The sequence below is a fragment of the Ailuropoda melanoleuca genome, chromosome 12 (genome assembly GCF_002007445.2).
Source record: "Ailuropoda melanoleuca isolate Jingjing chromosome 12, ASM200744v2, whole genome shotgun sequence".
Lineage (NCBI taxonomy): Eukaryota > Metazoa > Chordata > Mammalia > Carnivora > Ursidae > Ailuropoda > Ailuropoda melanoleuca.
Genome location: NC_048229.1, coordinates 6,659,032 through 6,677,754, shown reverse-complemented (window position 1 = coordinate 6,677,754; position 18,723 = coordinate 6,659,032). Strand labels below are relative to the sequence as shown.

The 18,723-nt window shown below is 41.4% G+C and overlaps 1 protein-coding gene and 1 long non-coding RNA gene across 15 annotated transcripts in view; one reads left to right on the top strand and one right to left on the bottom strand.

Annotated features, from left to right (window-relative positions):
- Positions 1 to 18,723, bottom strand: part of CLIP1 (CAP-Gly domain containing linker protein 1) — a 96,581-nt gene that overhangs the window by 12,235 nt on the left and 65,623 nt on the right. For all 14 annotated transcript variants that reach the window (XM_019800694.2, XM_019800696.2, XM_019800661.2 and 11 more), the window contains one exon: positions 14,514 to 14,634. In XM_019800694.2, coding sequence (XP_019656253.1) covers positions 14,514 to 14,634 — 121 coding nt within the window. The remainder of the gene's footprint in view (positions 1 to 14,513; positions 14,635 to 18,723) is intronic.
- Positions 10,025 to 18,579, top strand: LOC117795194. Its single transcript, XR_004619063.1, has 3 exons — positions 10,025 to 10,152; positions 15,980 to 16,036; positions 18,442 to 18,579. It is a non-coding gene; the product is annotated as an uncharacterized LOC117795194 (long non-coding RNA).

The window sequence follows — 18,723 nt, the reverse complement described above, 5'->3', positions numbered from 1 at the left end:
TGAGCCGAAGGCAGACGCTTAACCGCTGTGCCACCCAGGCGCCCCTGGACCACATCTTCTTAATCCAGTCAGCTGTTGAAGGGCATCTCGGCTCCTTCCACAATTTAGCTATCGTGAACAATGCTGCTATGAACATTGGGGTGCATATGGCCTTTCTCTTCACTACATCTGTATCTTTGGGGTAAATACCCAGTAGCCAACAGCCCAGAATTTAAGCTACTAGCTCACTGTATACAGCTATGGTCTTATTTCCGATTTTGTATCAATTATGCATATGCTTTGCCGCGAGGTCGTCATACTTTTAAAGTTCTTAAATATACATAAACATGTGTTTTGAACATAAAATTATATTTATCACAAAATCTATTGAGATTAAACATTCAGTTTTTTCAGTGTAAACTCTGCTTCCCTCGTCCACTAAAGATGTATGTTTTTGCTGCATGAGTGATTCACAAAAAATATTTAGAAATTTTTAAAGAGTGAAAAGAAGGAAAAAGGGTGGGAGACAAACCTTAAAAACTAAAGTAAGAGGGAGAACATCTGGAGAGTGGGATGTGGAGATGAGAGGGGCTTTTTTTTTTCCTTTATGCCCTTTTATACGGTTCATATTTATTTTTTAAACAAGGAAGCTGTTTTATAATTAAAAGTAGGTTCTGAGAAGTACCTACAATGAAGATAAATGGATAAAGGCAGATGATTCACAACAGAGAAAATACAAATTATTAATAAACATGGAAAAAATCATCCAACGCTTTAAAGAATAAGTATGCAGAGATTCTCCCTTTCTTGGAGGGTGCATTGCGCCTGAATTTCCACGGAAGAGAAATATGGAATACTTATGCTATGGATTTCTTTACAGGAAACATTTTTTCCTTCTTCTGTTCCAGGACCCAATCCAGGTTGACAAGCTCAGTTAGTAGCTATATTTCTTTAATCTAATTCCTCACTGTTCCCTAATTTTTTGTGACCTTGACATTTTTGAGGCACACAGGCCAACAAACACAATGTCAGTTTGGATTCATCTGATTTCTGTGCAAGTAGAGTCAGACCACGCGGTTTTTGGCAGGAACACCACAGGGCTGATCTGTGTTGTCCTCAATGGGGATCAAGGGGCACACAGTGCTGTTTTTTGGTAAGGGGAACTTTGATCACTTGGTTGAGGAAGCATCTTCCATGCTTCTCCATCGTAAAGGTATTATTTTTTTCTTTGTAATTAATATGTATTTTGTGAAGAGATACTTCGAAAACGTGCAAGCATCCTGCTCCTCAGCAAAATGTCAACCCGTTTCTTTTAGCACCAAGTGGTGATTCTTCCCTAAATAAAGTACTACCATCATGGTTACCCAGTGGTGATTCCCTAATTCCATCATTTCACCTATTTATTAGTTGTCATTTCACCACAAGAAAGGGTCTCCGTCTTTCCTCCATTCACTTATTTATATCTATCTGTTTCCATGATATATCATGGTTTCTTAGGTTATTCAATAGGCTATGCTCCATCACTAATCAATATTTCTTTTGATGTTCAAATTATCTCAGATATGGCCAGTGGGAGCCCCTTCAACATGATTATGATATGCATCTGACTAATCTCCAGTACTCTTTAAGCACTTCCTTGGTTCCTGGTATACAAGATATTCCAGGCTCATCTTGTACTCTCTCTGTCCCAGCCCTGGAATCAGCCATTTCCCTATGAATCTTTTAAATGCAGAAGTACATTTAAAACCAAAATCTAGGTGCTAAGTGTATTCACTAATATTGGAGTGTTGTTGGTTCTAAGCCCTGTCAGTGGACTTGATCAAAATTTAAAACTGCTGGCCTTCAAAAGATACTGTTAAGAAAGCATAAAGACAAGCCACAGACTCGGAAAACACTTGCAAAACACAACCTGATAAAGAACCTGTATCCAGAACCTACTAACAACACTCACAACTCAATACTATGCAAACAACCAAATTTTAAAATGGGCAAAAGAGGGGCACCTGGGTGGCACAGTCAGTTGAGTGTCCGACTCTTGGTTTCAGCTTGGGTCATGATCTCGGGGTCCTGGGATCGAGCCCTGCATCATGCTCCACGTTCAGCGTGGAGTCAGCTTGGGACTCTCTCTCTTGCTGCCCTGCCCCTCCCCCCCAACTCTCTCTCTAGAATAAACCTTTTTTTTAAAAAATGGGCAAAAGATCTGAATAGACACTTGACCAAAGAAGAGATTAAAACACCAATAAGCACATGAAAAGATGCTCAACATCATTAGTCAACAGGGAAATGCAAATGAGAACACTTGAAGTACTTGTGTTACAATTTCTAGTTTCATTCCATTGTGGTCAGAAAACATACTTCACATGATTTCAATCCTTTTAAATTCATTGAGGGGTGCCTGGGTGGCGCAGTCGTTAAGCGTCTGCCTTTGGCTCAGGGCGTGATCCCGGCGTTATGGGATTGAGCCCCACATCAGGCTTCTCCACTGGGAGCCTGCTTCTTCCTCTCCCACTCCCCCGGCTTGTATTCCCTCTCTCGCTGGCTGTCTCTATCTCTGTCGAATAAATAAAGAAAATCTTTAAAAATAAATGAATAAATTCATTGAGACTATTTTATGGTCTGTCCTGGAGAATGTTCCATTGTGCACCTGAGAAGAATACGTGTTCTGCTCCCGCTGGGTGGAGTGCTCTACAGATGACTGTTAGGTCTAGCAGATTTGTAGTGTTGTTCAAGTCTTTATCTCCTGTTGATCTTTTCTCTAATTGTTCTATTAGTGAGCTAGAGTATTGAAGCTTGAAGTGTCTAACTATTATTGTTGAATTGTCTATTTCTTCCTTTAATTATATTTTTAGGGTTTTAAAGATTTTTATTTCGTTAGTTGAGAGTGAGCAAGAGAACGAGAATACAACCAGGGGGAGGGGCAAATGGAGAGGGAGAAGCAGGCTTCCCCCTGAGAAGGGAGCCTGACACAAGAGTGGATCCCAGGACCCCAGGATCACAACCCAAGCCGAAGGCAGACGCCTAACTGACTGAGCCACCCAGGCGTCCTATTTCTTCCTTTAATTCTATCAATTTTTGCTTTGCATATTTTGGGGCTCTATTATTAGGTGCATATATATTTATAATTGTTATATTTTCTTAATTTTTTATCATTATAAAATGTCTTTCTCTGCCTCTAGTAACAATTTTTGTCTTAAAAGCCTATTGGGTCTGATATTAGTATAGCCACTCCAACTTGCTTTTGGTTACTGTTGGCAGGGAATATCTTGCTCCACCTTTTTACTGTGAAACCATTTGTGTCTTTGAATCTAAGCTGTGTCTCTTACAAATAGCATATAGTCAGATCATAATTTTAAAAATTCATTCTGCCAACCTCTGCCAACACTCTATTAATCAGTGTTTAATCCATTCTCATTTAATGTGATTATGAGTAAATTACAAACTTTTTTCAATTAATTAATCTTATGTTTTAGAGAGTTTTAGGTTCATAGCAAAACTGAACAGAAAGCACAGACATTTCTCATACACTCCCTGTCCCTACACATGCACATCCTCCCACACTATTAACACCCCACACCACAATAATACATTTGTTACAAGCACTAAACCTACACCGACACATCATTATCACCCAAAGTTCACAGTTTACATTAGGTTCGCTCTTGGTAGTGTACATTCTAGGAGCTTTAATGAATGTATAAAGACACGTTTCCACCATTACAGTATAACCAAAATAGTGTCACTACCCTAAAAATCCTTGGTACTATCCCTATTCATCAGTTCTTCCCCCCTTTACCCCTCCCACACCACTATCTTTTTCTCATCTCCATAGTTTTGCCTTTTCCAGAATGTTGTATCTTTGGAACCATAGGGTATGTAGCCTTTTCAAATTGGCTTCTTTCAGCCAGTAATATACATTTAATGTTTCTCCATGTGGCTTCATGGCATGATAGGCCATTTCTTTTTGGTGCTGAATAATATTCCATCATCTGGATGACCACAGTCTATTCACTCACCTACTGAGGGACATCTTGGTTGTTTCCAAGTTTTGGCAACTGTGAATAAATCTACTATAAACACCCATGCACAGGCTTTTGCGTGGATTTAAGTTTTTAGTTCATTTGGGTAAATACCAAGGAGCACAACTGCTGGATCTTATGGTAAGAGTATGTTTAGTTTTGTTAGAAACTCCTGAAGTGTCTCCCAAAGGAGCTGTACCATTTTGGATTGCCACCAGCAATGAATGAGAGCTCCTGTTCCTCCACAATTTCACCAGCATTTGTGTTGCCAAATGTTTTAGATTTTGGCCATTCTGATAGTTGTATCGTATCATCTCATTGTTAATTCACAATTCCCTAATGACATGATGTTCAGCTACTTTTCATATGCTAATTTCCATCTACATATCTTCTTTGGTGAGGTGTTTATTTAGGACTTTTGTCCGTTTTGTAATTGGGTTATTGATTTTCTTATTGTTGAGTTTTAAGAGTTCTTTGTCTATTTTGAGTAACAGTCCTTAATCCGATGTATCCTTTGTAAATATTTTTCTAAGTCTGTGGCTTGTCTTCTCATTCTTTTTTCACATTGTCTTTCACAGAACAAAAGTTTTTAATTTTAATAAAGTTCAGCTTATCAATTCTTTTTTGTGGATCATGTCTTTGGTGGTCTTGTTCCTAGAAAGTCACCACTGTACCCAAGGTCATTTAGGTTTTCCCTGATCTTATTTCCTAGGAGTTTTACAGTTGTGCATTTTACATTTAGGTTTATGATCCATTTCAATGTAGCTTTCATAGGATGTAATATTTGTGTCTAGATACACTTTTTTTGCATACGGATGTCCACTTGTTACAGCACTATCTCTTGAAAAAAACAATCTTTGCTCCGTTGTATTGCCTTTCCTCCTTTGTCAAAAATCAGTTGCCTGTATTTATGTAAGTCTATTTCTGAGCACTGCTCTATTATTTTCTCAATCCCACACTGTATTGATTACTATAGCTTTATACTAAGTCTTGAAGTCAGGCAGTGTCAATCCTTCAACTTCGTTGCTCTTCCTCAATATTCAGTTGGTTATTTCACCTCTTCATATAAACTACAGAATCAGTTCTCAATATCCACAAAATAACTTGCTGGGATTTTGACTGAAATTTTGTTAAATCTATAGATCATGTTGGGAAGAGCCAACATTTTTTTTAAAAGATTCTATTTATTCGACAGATAGGAAGGGAGAGAGAGCACGGCAGGGGGAGCAGCAGAGGGAGAATCAGACTCTAAACTGAGGAGGGAGCCTGATGTGGGGCTCGATTCCAGGACCCTGGGGGATCATGACCTGAGCCAGAGGCAGACGCTTAACTGCATGAACCACCCAGGTGCCCCAAGAGCCAACATCTTGACAATATTGAGTCTTTCTATCTATGTACATGGGCTATCTCTCCATTTATTCAGTTCTTCTTTGATTTTGCTCATCACAGTTTTGTAGTTTTTCCTCAGATGCTGTACATATTTTGTTAAGTTTACTTAAGTATTTCATTTTGGGGGATGTTTATATAAATGATATTATGTTTACAATTTCAAATTCCACTTGTTCATTGCTGATATATAAAACAGTGATTTGACTTTTGTATATCAAACCTAGTATCCTGAAAATCTGTTGTAACCACAAAATATATATATATTAATATATTTGTATTTTCAAATACACATACACATAGATATGATGGTTCTTTGCCAAGAATGCTGTTGATTCTTAGGGCGGGGGACTGTGACTGAGTGAGGCCAATACATAAGAATTAGCTCTTTACGCAGTGCACGCACATGTCAACTTAGTCTCTAATTTTTATTCCTGGTTGCTTTCTTCCACTTTCTTTCCACTCTATCATCTCAAGTATTGTTCGTCAATATTCTCTCTGTATATCTATGTTTTTCTCCTTTTTCTTCCCTTTTTTTATCTTGCAAATGTTTTAAACTCAGATTCATTAAATGATCAAAATTAACATCACCAATAAATGGGATAAAGCAACATCGCATGCCTCTTGGAAGGATACATCAATTATCTTCTTGCTAAAAATGCATAACCATTATGATTAAACATCACACACACCCAAAATGAAGGCTTTTATACAACATCATTGGCCTGTTCTTTAAAAAAAAAAAAAAAAGTCAAGTCATAAAAAACTAAGAAAGGCAGAAGCATTCCAGATAAAGAAAATGAAATGAAAGAAAAAGAAAATGAAAGTCAGTGAATAAAATGCATGATCCTGGACTGGATCCTGAACCAGATGGGGGGTGGGGAGGGAATAAAGGACATTTACTGGGACAACTGCCTAAACAGGAATATGGCCTGTACATTAAATAACAGTGTTAAAAATTCCTGAATTTGGTAACTGCGCTGCAGTTCAGTAAAAACAAGTCCTTAGAGTATATGAGTATTCGGTGTTCTCCTTTAATAACTTTTTGCAAAGTTTGAAATAATTCCCAAATAAAGTTAAAACATGACTCTATTCTGTATCTGTAGCTCCCTGACCAGTTAGCTTAGTTGTCTATTTACTTGCATTTAGTGCTCACACCAGTACTAGTCCTTTTGCCGTAATTTCTCTTCAGCTAAAGCCTGAATTTTGATTCATGGCCAGATTTTATCAGCAAACAGCTTACTTTCCAGAAGGACTCACAGATGCTACGGCTTCTAAGTTCTTTCATGATGCTTTTTCAAATGTTTTTTGAAAACATCTGCCTGTCTTCTTATCTGTGTAAGAATTGCTAGGATAGGACACTCTTATTTTCTGTCCCTTAGAACGTTGGGAACAGTGTGGCACAGTTTTCTGCCATTGAATGTGGCCACAGTGGGTTGGTTGGTTTGTTTTTGTTTTTGTTTTGTTTTTTTTACCTTTTTATAAGGAATATGCCTTTTCTGCCTGGGCAGAATTATCTCTATATTTCTGAATTTCATTAATAACCAGCATTTCTGTTTTGGTGTCAATTGCTTTGGGCCAATGTCCTCCTCCACCAGCACCAGCCCTAGGTTCCCTGAGCTTCCAAATGATCTACCAAGTCCATCCTGGATGAAGACTCGGTTCCCCACTTGAGGGAAATTTTCTTATTTTATCCCCTAACGTTTTCTTCTGTTGCATATATTGAATTCCTGACTTCAGAGATGCCAATTTTACTCATTGGGATTATCTCAGTCCTCCACAGCTACTATCTTCCTCTAATTCTTCAGTGTCTTTGTTTCCCTCTTTATTATGACTAGCAAAGGCCTTTCCTTCAGATGTTTAGAAATATTCATTAATGTTCAATCACTGTTTCTGATTTATTTAGCAGTCCTGACACGGTGCTGTTTCGGTCTTCACTCAGTACCTTAACTCTTCACTTCTTCCGTTCCACTTGTGTCATTTTTATCATCTCTTTGAACCCTTGTTTTATTTAAGTCACTGAAGTTTTTATATAACACAAAGCAATATTCCACTTTGGGTATGCTTTCTTATGGCCTGAATTCCTCATTTCTCTTTGGATTCCTATGATCCTTTCTTTCTTTTTTTTCCTTCTTTTGGTACATTCAAGGGTTCATCTTACTATGTGCAGCTTTACCTAGACCTTCTGTTTGTTCACATGTGATATACATTCATTTCCCCTGATACCCATCCTACTTTATCTGTGACCTTTAATCTTCATCTCCAGGGTATGACAGGAAAATTGGGCAACGTCGCCTGTACACTTCTGGAGGGCCATAGGACAAGGCTGGACAGAGTGCTTTAAGGGAATGTACACAATCTGTTGGCGGTCTCTTTCGTGGATTTTTCCTTTAGTGCCCCCTCTCAACAACAGTAATCCTATTCCTGTGGGAACATGTCTCCAGGCTTCAGGCTCAGGCAGATACTACAAAATTGTCTTTTTCAACATCTAGTCTCACCTCCTCTGCTGCCTTCCCTTCCTAGAGATGGGAAAGCAGCCTCATTTATGGCTGGAGGTGGTTTCATGACACTAGTACAGAGATAGGAATTTTCCTCTCCAAATTAAAAGACAAAACCATGTTAAGAGAAGGCCTTTCTGCCTTTCCCCACTTTGTCCCTCCCCCACTTCCTCCTGGAAAGTTTTGCAATGCCTGGAGGTACAAGAGCCCTGGTGACCAAGCAGATGACATGTACATGCTAAGGGTAGCAGCAGAATAGACAGGAAGGGCAGGGTTCCCTGTGGACATTCTTGAGTAGAGGACTCACCTGAACTGCCCACCTGTGGAGTTATCATCATTTGCTAGGAAACCCCCCTCCCCCATGCTTTTACTTAAGCCACTCTTTATTGACTAGCTATGGAAAATGACAACCAGCAGTCCTTCCTGCCGCTGGTAGAATCCTGAGATGGTCAGAGAGGGCTTCTAGCCTCAAAGATTCTTCTGTGACTTTTCCCCCAGGCTGACTATTCAACCTAATTTTCCCTAAACTGGGTTTGGCACGAAGATGAGGAGAAGCAGAGCAAAAATTCTCAGGATTTGGGGGCACCTGTTTGGCTCGGTTGGTTGAGCATTCAACTCTTGATTTTGGCTTAGGTCATGATCTCAAGGTTGTGGGATCAAGCCCATGTCAGGCTCTGTGCTGGGCATGGGGCCTGCTTGGGATTCTCTCTCTCCCTCTCTTTCTGCCCCTCCACTCCTCCTCTCTCTCTCCTTTTTTCTCTCTCACTCCCTCCCTCTCTCTCTCAAAAAAAAAAAAAATCTCAGGATTTTGCTACACAGTTTTCTGTTCTCTTACCACTGGGAATGGTGTCAACAGAGTCAAGCCACAATTATGTTCCTTTTCTTGGTTGTCAATTTTAATGTTTACAGCATGAAGCCAATTAGCTTTGCTGGATTTTCCTGGAGACATTTTTTTTTAAACAATCAGAAGAGTGTGTTCACTTCATTAGGTATTGAGAGAGAGAGTCTATGATCAGTTTCACTCAGCCCTACTTGCCCAGAAGTCTCCAAGCACAGATTAAAATTACAATGGCTAATGTACACACTGTTTTCCAAAATAAACTATGACAAGCTAAACACAGTGTTGCCTTGGGGCACCTGGAGGGCTCAGTTGGTAGAACATGCGACTCTTGATCTTGGGGTCATGAGTCAGAGCCCCATGCTGGGTAGTAGAGTTTACTTAAAAATAGTGTTCCCTTTCTAAACATTCACATCTGCAAATCCAGGCTTATTTAATCCAGGTTTAATAATTGCAGGCAATTATTCATAAATCAATCTAGATGGTAACCCCAATTTTTTGTAGCCTGCATTTGCTGTAGCCTCTGTCAGAAAGAAGTCTTGGTAAAGTACAGTTAGTGAGATCTAATCCCTGTCTAGTTTCTACGAACAAACTGTAACCTAATTTTGCAAATAATGGGAAGAGGGATGGGGGGGAGAAATCAACACTGTTCCCATAGTGACAGCTCAGGGTATCTGCAATCCTTACAAGGGGGAATACATGGGAGGTTGGGAAATGATGTATCAGACATTTCAAAGGTAACTGCTTCAGGTGACTATTTCTATAGAAGAACTCATGTTATTATGATTATTTTTAGTATTCTCTATGACATGAAGTAATGCTCTGTATCATTTCCATTAATCTTGAAATTACATGACCCTGCCTCATTTTGCACTGTATGCTTCCACTATCCACGGAAGGCACGTGCCCCGCGCATTTGGTGATCAGGCTTCTGGCAACCACAGCTCTCTATGACAAAGCTGTGACACTGCAAGTAACTGAAGGCACGTAAAAAATTAGAACGAGTAGTCAAGGTTTCTGCTTTCTGAGGGCCTGGCTAAAAACGAGGTATGCATTTAGTCACTCACTCATTCATTCGAACCTACATACCATGCGCTGATTCCCACCATCTCACAGCCTGTGTGGGGAGAAGCATCAGAAACAGCCACAACACAGCGTTGTGCGTGTGACAGAAAACTGTGGAGACTGCTACCTGAACACAGAGTGGGAAGCAGCGAGCCCTGAGGCTGGAGGAGACGTTCCCCACATGGGGACGTGGAGGGGGGGGCGAAGAGCTATCCAAGCGGACATGTGAACGGCAGCTGACCAGGTGTGGCAGGAGAAACATGAGCCAACAGCGTGGAAGGTGTCAAAAGAGGAAAGTCAAGAATGTAGGCGGTGGCGCCAAATGTTCACAGAGGACGGAAAGGAAGCCACGCACTTGTGCAATAACTAGGTAAGTGATGACTCAAGCAACAGTCATTTCACTAGTGCACTGGCAGTGGTGAAAAGCAGACTGACTACAAGGGATTGGGAAGAAAATGGGAGGTGAAATTAAAGGCAGAAAATATTACTCCTTTTAAAAGTTTGGAAGTAAAGAAAAGAAGATTGGGCTCTAAGTGTGAATAGTAGGGCAAGATTTAGAACCACTTTTAAGGGGCGCCTGGTGGCGCGGTCAGTTGAGCAACCGACTCTTGGTTTTAACTCAGGTCGTGATCTCAGGGTTGTGAGACGGAGCCCCGTGTGGGGCTCTGCGCTTGGCGGGGAGTCTGCCTGAGATTCTCTCTCCCTCTTCCTCTGCCCCTCCCCCCGCCACACCCACGTGCCCTCTAAAATAAATCAATCTAAAAAAAAAAAAAGACCGCTTTTAAGAGAATGAGAAGGATTTCCGAACCCACAGAAGATCCAAAGTGGCAACTGGACTTTGCGGCCACCAGCAGGGGACGCAGACAGACTGCAGGAGGGACAGAGACAGTCTGAATGGAGAAAGGAGACCTCAAAAACCCAAAGCAGATGCATGAACAAAATGTGGCACCTGCATCCACAGACACCATTCAGCCCCAACACCTGCCTGCATCCACAGACACCATTCAGCCCCAACACCTGCTACAGCACGATGACCCTGAGTGAAAGAAGCCAGCCACAGTGGGCACGTGCTTTGTGAGTCTACTGATATGAAACATCCAGAATGGGCAAATCCATAGAGACAAAAAATAGATTAGTGGTTGCCAGGGTCAGGAGGAGGGAGTGATGGGAAGTGATTGCTTCAACGGGGAGGGGATCTCCTTTTGGGGTGATGAAAATGTTCTGGAACTAGACAGAGGTGATGACCATACCGCATGGTGAACGTACCAAATGCCACTGAATTATACACTGTAAAATGGCTAAAACAGTAAAGTTTGTTACACCTATTTACACACACACACACACACACACACACACACACACCCACACCCTGAAGCAGCATGAAACCAGTCCGGCCATCAGGCAGGAAAGTGAAGGTGAAAGCCAACAGTCAGCAGCAATTATATAATTAATTATGACAACCTTCATAATCGTCAGTTACCAAGAAGAGGTGAGTTATGTTAACCATGAGCTTGAACAATATGAAACTGCAAAGCAAGCAATTTCATACGGTTCAATCTAATATGTTCCTTTTTCAAAGACAGGGCACTCTGCGACAGTCCGTAAGGATTTCTGCCACTGTTGATGCCAGATACATCAAGCCTCTCACAATCCCAATGATCCTGATTTTTGCCCCCCCCCCACACACATAAGTACCCCACTTGGGAAAGGCAACTTCCACAATTTCCTCTGGAAAGGAGAATGTCTGATAGGGAGAGCAGATAAAAAAGAATGCACACACGCGGACTCTGTTTCTGGCTTTGCCAGCTCCGTTCCAGGGGACTAGGAACAAACAGAGTAGTCCTTCCAACTCCAAGATACACCACTTCTTCACAGGGGCACACGACGCCCACTAGTTGATCACATCAAATGAGAAGTCCTATCAAAAAGTGCAAACTAACATCGCTCCCCACCTTTGACCAGCCAGTCCTGCTCATTACCAGCCCTCCTAACCTCAGAATATCCTCCGTCTTTTTAAATTGATGAAAAGAGAGTAGGTTCTCCTACCACATTCCTAGCTCACAAGTTTTTCTTTCTTTCTTTTTTACCCATAACAATAATAATTACGAAGTAAGTAGAAGTCAGTTTTAGTCTCCATATAGGACAGGAGCAGGCAACAGGCCCCCGAGTTAGTCTGACGTGAGTGCAGTCTCGGCTTCACTGCCTAGATGTGTGTTCTTAGCAAACTGGTCCACTTTCGAGCCTCAGCTTGTCTACAAAATAACCTTCCTATCTCAGAGGTACGTTGTGATGACTGTGAAACAGACAAAGCCATCAGTTCAATAAATGTTCAGTGAATTACGATGCTACTAAATAAAGGAATCCGGATAGAACTCAGGTCCTGGGTCAATATTTAACCCATACCTGTCGGCCTCCTCTCCAGCGTCTTAAGTTTAGAATGCAATGTTCCTGTAGTAATACAATTAGAATTCTTTCTTTTTTCTGAAAGCAGGGTTTCTGCCAAACATCATGGCTCTATAGTATATTTCTAAACATAGTTGATCAATAACTTGGCTTGACTACAGTAAGTAATAAAGTGAAATCTGTAATTTTACGGAAGTAAGCAGCACCCTAGATTCCTGGAGATTATACAGTAAGAGTAACAGAGCCAGTGAATTAATCAGTCTTCTGTAGACTAAGGTTGCTTCTAAATTATTTTAGATGGGTGATCCTCTCCATTTTTTTTAAATAAAAAACACAGACACTATATATATAGGTGTGTATGTATATAAATATATTTACATTTGTATTTATTTATTTCAAAGAAAGAATCACCCATAATCCTCCTTGGTAATCAATATCATTGTTCACAAGCTCTACCATTGAAGCCTATTAGTTCATGCCCATTTATTTCTCTTCTGAGTAAAACACAGAACTACGAAGGGCCTAACAACATGTCCTTTAAAGTGAAGTCACTTTTCTTAGTTGGTCCTTGCATACGCTATTCCGTAACACCCTTCAAAGTCACAGACTTTCAAATTTTTAGTGACAAAACCTTTTCAAAAGGAAGGCGATTCAAATGCCAACATGAAAAAGGGAAGAGCATGGGAGGGAGGGAGGCCTGCAAAGCTCTGCCCAAGGAAGCGTGATGCCTCCTTCCACTGCTTTCCCGTTCTGAGTGACAGAGGCAAGAAATGTAATCAGTAGTCCAGTCAAGGTCACAACATGAGAGGAAGGGATGACCTCTCTGTGTTCCTCCCATGCACGGAATCTGCTCTATCAGAGATGTTCCAGGAGGTCGAGCAAGATGCCCCTCCCAGAGATCCTTCTCCTGCAAGAACTTACAGACACACCAAGAGAGCTACCCAATGTTTTAGATGCTCTAGTTTGTGCCAGGAAAAAAAGGACCTCATCTGGTCAAAGGGCTTCTATTTTTCATGAACTCCAGTTTCTCACACAATGGACCAAAGGAGAGGGCAGTGGCCCTATTTAAGTCAACTTTTCCTGAACCCAAATTGGAAGACGGCAAACATTTCTTGACACTATTACCTGAATGAGGGTGAGCAAATTACTATCTTCATGTTCCTGTTTCCTCTTTTACAAGTAGAAATAAGGACAGAGCCATCTTCCAGAATTATTGTAAAGATCAAGTGAGATAATAGCTATCATTTATTTGTGCTTGTCACATAGCAAGAGCCAGTAAATGTGAGCTAGTATCACCAAAAGCATCATTGCCATCCTGGAGTCTGGAGAGATGTGGCATTTTTTTTCATGAAGAATATTGTGGAAAGCTATAATAAAGACTTTAAAGTCTGAAATCAACTCTCCAAAAAGTGCTTTCACCACAAACTGCACCGTGTCAATGGGTACTCAATATAATTACCCCAAATTACTCCATCTTAAGTGAGAATTAATCTTTGCAAAGTATGCTGGGGGAAAAAATTCTCTTGAAGTATAAAGCAGGAATTAATGACCACACAATAAAATTCTCTTATAAATCTCACTTTAAGATTCTTCTGAGGCCAGATGTGACTAACAATCTAGCACTTGGATTCAACTACTAAAGAATAAAAAGCAGGATATGGCATTCTTTAAAATCAGTTTTGTTTCAGTGCTTAATAAACTTATCAGAAATCTTCGTGATTTAAATACGGAAGCCAGTGGGTTGTGGCGAGCTTCTCGCCCATTCCGGGGATAACACATACCACATATCAATGCACATAAGTGCACACACACACACAGTTCTATTAGGAAATGCTTTCAAAAAAAAATTTTTTTTAAAGAAAAGCAGAGTTCTATTTAAAAACAGCTGCCAACCCCCACACCAAATCCTTATCTTGGGAATTTGCCTCCTTCAAACCAATTCTGATGAAAGAAAAAAAGAGCCTTAAGAGAAAAGTAATCTTGAAATCCAGGCAATAGTAGGGAGAGGATATTGTTCCTTTCCATTTAAATGCATTGCTATGAGATTGTCTAATGAAGGTCTTATTTTTTACTTGCTCACAAGTTTCCCGTGTTGCTACTGGGTTTTTTTTGGTTTTTGGTTTTTGTTTTTTTTTAAAGAATCTGTCAACTCCTACCCTAAGTCCTATAGCAGCACACTTGAAGGCAAGGAGACACATCACACAGGCAACTTGAAATCCCATTTGGAACGAGCCAGCCACATCGAGGGGCCTCCAAGTGCCCTGCCAATAGCAGCAGGCGGGAGCATGGCAGAGCTAGGCATGCCCCCCCCGCCCCCGGGCCACTAACCTTCTGATGACCCGTGACTTCGTCCCTGCTTCTCCCCAGCTCCTCAGCAAGTTTCACGTTCTCTTCTTGCAATGCCGAAAGCTGCTGGGACTTCTGAGCTGCTGCCTGCTTGAGGGTTTCTCTGCAAGGACAGTGAGTGCAGGGTTACCATAGAAACAAGACAGGCAAGGAAACTGTGGGAGACGACCGGCTTCACAGCACTGAGGAAAATATATCTGGGTCACGTGCCTGATAGGATCTATAATAACAGGAGGCAGCGGTATCTACGTGCGAGAGAGGCTAAATGGCTTTAACCTCTCAGGAGAAGGACTGCCGCCCACAATTATTACATTTTTTTTAAACCTAAAAAACACTATATCCACCCTCTCTCCACCCACACTCGCCCACTTCCATCTAAACACTCCCTGTACAAAAAGCAATGTTACTATAAAATAAATGATAAGCGAAATGGTCAGTCCTCTTGTCTTCAGGACTATTTCCATTAGAAAATTATGCTAAAACCCACTATGTTGATAAAGTGATTTACTTTGCTGCCAAGGTACACTGTTCTGACTGCACACATCTGTAATCTGTTTTTTTTTCTGGCAGAAATAAAAATCTAATGGTCCCATTTGCCAGTATCGGTCAGAGTCAAGTGCTGGTGTGAATCTGAGTATATTTTTAGGACATCTCTCCAGGTGAAATGCCCAAAGGAAATGTGGTTTTCCAATTACATAACAGGTGTTTCATTCGGACTGTATTCTTTCCACAATGTTAATCTGTAATTAAAAGAAGCAAATAAAAATATGGCCTGCTAACCTGTATCACAAATATCAGCATATAAAATGTGAACAGGGTAGATATATTTGTTAAACATCTTCCCAATATTAAAATTATCCAAAATATACATCTCAAATAATTATCCTTTACACATGGATATTGAAAATATTTTGTTTAATCACTGGATTTTAGTTTTCTGTCATAGAAGGTTTTGATGCCACTATGAATTTCAAGTCTGTACTGGCTACACTCCATTTAGGGAACTGTCATACGTGGCTGAGTCCTGAATCAAGTCCTCTGGGTATGAATCCATCTGCTGATGCAGGAACACATCTATTTTTAACTTCAATTGTCTAATGGGTGGCAATGCCTGGCATCTTCTGTCTTTTTTGAGTTTTAATTCTCCATCCAGCTATAATATGCATACTGGTATAAGATTTAGGGGAATAAATCCAGACAAAAATTGTCCTAGCACATTAAATTAGGTGTTTTACAGAGATGTCTACTTAGCAAGTGAGGAAAAACAGGAGATTTTAGCCTCAGGTCATTCAAAGGCTAGGAGGGTTGGTTTTAATTATGGATCAATACGTGCACGTGTGCACACGCACACACGCACGCACGCACGCGCACACACACGCACTGTAACAAAAGTTCACCTTCTGACCAAAGTTCATCAATTCTTGACAAATCAAACCTTTTATTCCTAGGTGTCACTGCCTTCCTCAGGAGCTACTTGGACTCAGCATCTGGATGGCCTGTCAGTGGTAAGTCTGTGATCCTGCTCTCTGTCTCTTAAAGATTTTCATCTTTTAATGGCTTTATTATTATTATTATTATTATTATTATTATTATTATTATTATTTAGGCTCCACACCCAGCATGGAGCCCAACTCAGGACCCTGAGATCTAGACCTAAGCTGAGATCAAAAGTTGGATACCTAACCAACTGAGCCCCCCAGGTGCCCCTTAATGGCTTTTTAAATCCTTGGATTCTTTTTTTTTTTTTTTAAGATTTTATTTATTTATTTGACACAGATAGAGACAGCCAGCGAGAGAGGGAACACAACCAGGGGGAGTGGGAGAGGAAGAAGCAGGCTCATAGCAGAGGAGCCTGATGTGGGGCTCGATCCCACAATGCCGGGATCACGCCCTGAGCCGAAGGCAGATGCTTTACCGCTGTGCCACCCAGGCGCCCCTAAATCCTTGGTTTCTATTAAGAGCCCACGGTAAAGGAAATTAAAATAAGGAGTCAAAGAAATTTCAAAATGTTCTAAAGTACTGATCTATGAAAGCATTATTTGTTCAATGTAAAATCTATAAAATGCTTTCATGAACATTTTCTCAATCAATCCTCAAAGCCCAATGAGGCTAATATTATTTATATTTTAAAGAAGAGAAAGTTGAAGCCCAGGGAAGCAAGAGATTTTCCCCAAATCATAAAGCCAGTAAGTTGTAGAAGCAAGAGAACTGGAGTTAAAACTGGCGATGGACCTCAGCTGTGATTCAAATATAGAAACACCTTTCCATTTTTCTTTAGAGTGTAGCGGGTACATGCATTTCATACAGGAAGGAGGCTCTCATAGCCCAATTTCCGGAAATACTCCAGGGGATAATTCTGAAAATACCTACAAGTATTTCTAACAATTTTTAAAGCTACTTTTCTTTCTACATGACAGAAGACTATTCCAGTTTTAAAACTGAGAGGCAAATACATATTTTTCACATGGACTTGCAAACATTCTACTTACAAGTCTATTATAAATCAATTGCCACACTAAATCTATTATAGATTTATTACTGTGCCAGTGAGTAATTAAAGACAATTAAACTGCATGTATCATTCTTCCTAAGATTCAAAATTATACGTCAGAGAGAAAACATCTTCTCTCTCCACCTGAAAATAGGAGCTGGCTAACCCAAACCAAGAGTTTTCCTAAAACCAGCCTAATAAAGAGCAGACAAGGAAGACTCAGCTACAAGCACTGGGTTGCCAGCACCAAGGGCGATATTCCATAGGAGGTAGTTCCAATTAGAACTCCAGTGTCTATACTGGAGTCCATTTTCCTCCAGGAATCGAAGTCCTGTCAGGTGAGAGGAGACACCAGGAAAGTTCTAAAGGACATAAAGGGCCCCAGATATATACATGCTGAACCACAGAGAAATAACCAGCTGCTCATTCTCTAGCTTTGAGTACTGAGGAACTAAGGAGTGGTAAAATGACTGCCCCCCCCCTTTTTTTTTTTGAGAAGCACCATTACCATTACATAGTACGTTTATTTTAGATGGTCCTTGAAATGTGGCCAAGTCTACGGCAGGGAACGAGTCACTGGGGGCAGGGGCTCTTCCAACCTACTCCCTCTACCAGCTTCTGAAGCCTGTCACTGGTGTCTCCCACTCCTCCCCCCTCCTGCTAAGGAACCGTGGCCACAGCGTGCCAGGTCACCGGCAGAAGATGCGATTTCCTCCGGCCTGGTGGGCCAGAGAAAAGCTGGAGAGGCAGAAGCAGCATAGGCTGTCTGCCCTGTGGTCCTGGTTCCTCCTCACCCAAACTACTCCCTTCAGCGGTCAGAGATCTGGGGACAATGGCTCCAGGGAGGAGGACAGGCCAAGGTTAGAGGGGCAGCACCAGGGGCCACAGTCCTTTGCTCATGATCCTTTGTGCCCACAGCCAGGCGGCTAGGCTTTTATTATTCAGTGGAATCATTTAAAGAAGAGCAGAAAATTTATCTCTTAACAGAGGTAAAACCACCCCATATTAACCGGGGGTGGGTGACACGACACAGAGACTTAGTGAGGACGTTGAACGCTCAAAGGCTAGACCAATGCAGTGGCCGTTGTGAGACTCTTAAGTCTCAGTCACAGGACAGTGGGGTTTTACCGAAGTCCCAAGAGCTCTCTCGGCTAGGTCCACACTGGCTCTGCCCCTCCATTACCTAGTACGGCCCAGAGAGCTCAGAGGTGGGATTATGGCAGTGGGAGGCTGACTAGAGAATCTTCTGCTGCTCAGATCCTCCCTCTCCAGCTGCCTGTGTGACACAAATGAACTGAAGTCAACAGGGCTCCAAACACTCCAGGTCAGCCTAACTACTTGTGTGTCACGGGGGAATGCCCCGCACCGGACCCGCGGCCACCCTCTCAGAGCTGATGCCGGCTTTGTTTCCTGTCACAGCGACCTTTATCTGTCTGGGTGAGATGGCCTCAGAAGGCCAAGAAACGCAAGCTCTTCGAGATGGCCGTGAGCACAAGCGTGAATGGAACTGGTGGGAAGTGTCTAAACATCGTCTGGAGAAGTATCACTAGAACGAAGACTGAGGTCTGGAAGTGCCGAATCACTACGCTGTGCACCTGAAACTAACGTTACACTATGTGAACCAACTGGAATTTCAATAAAAATTAAAGAACAAAAAAACAAAGACTAAGGGAGGGATCAATCGGCACCCCGACTCAGGAG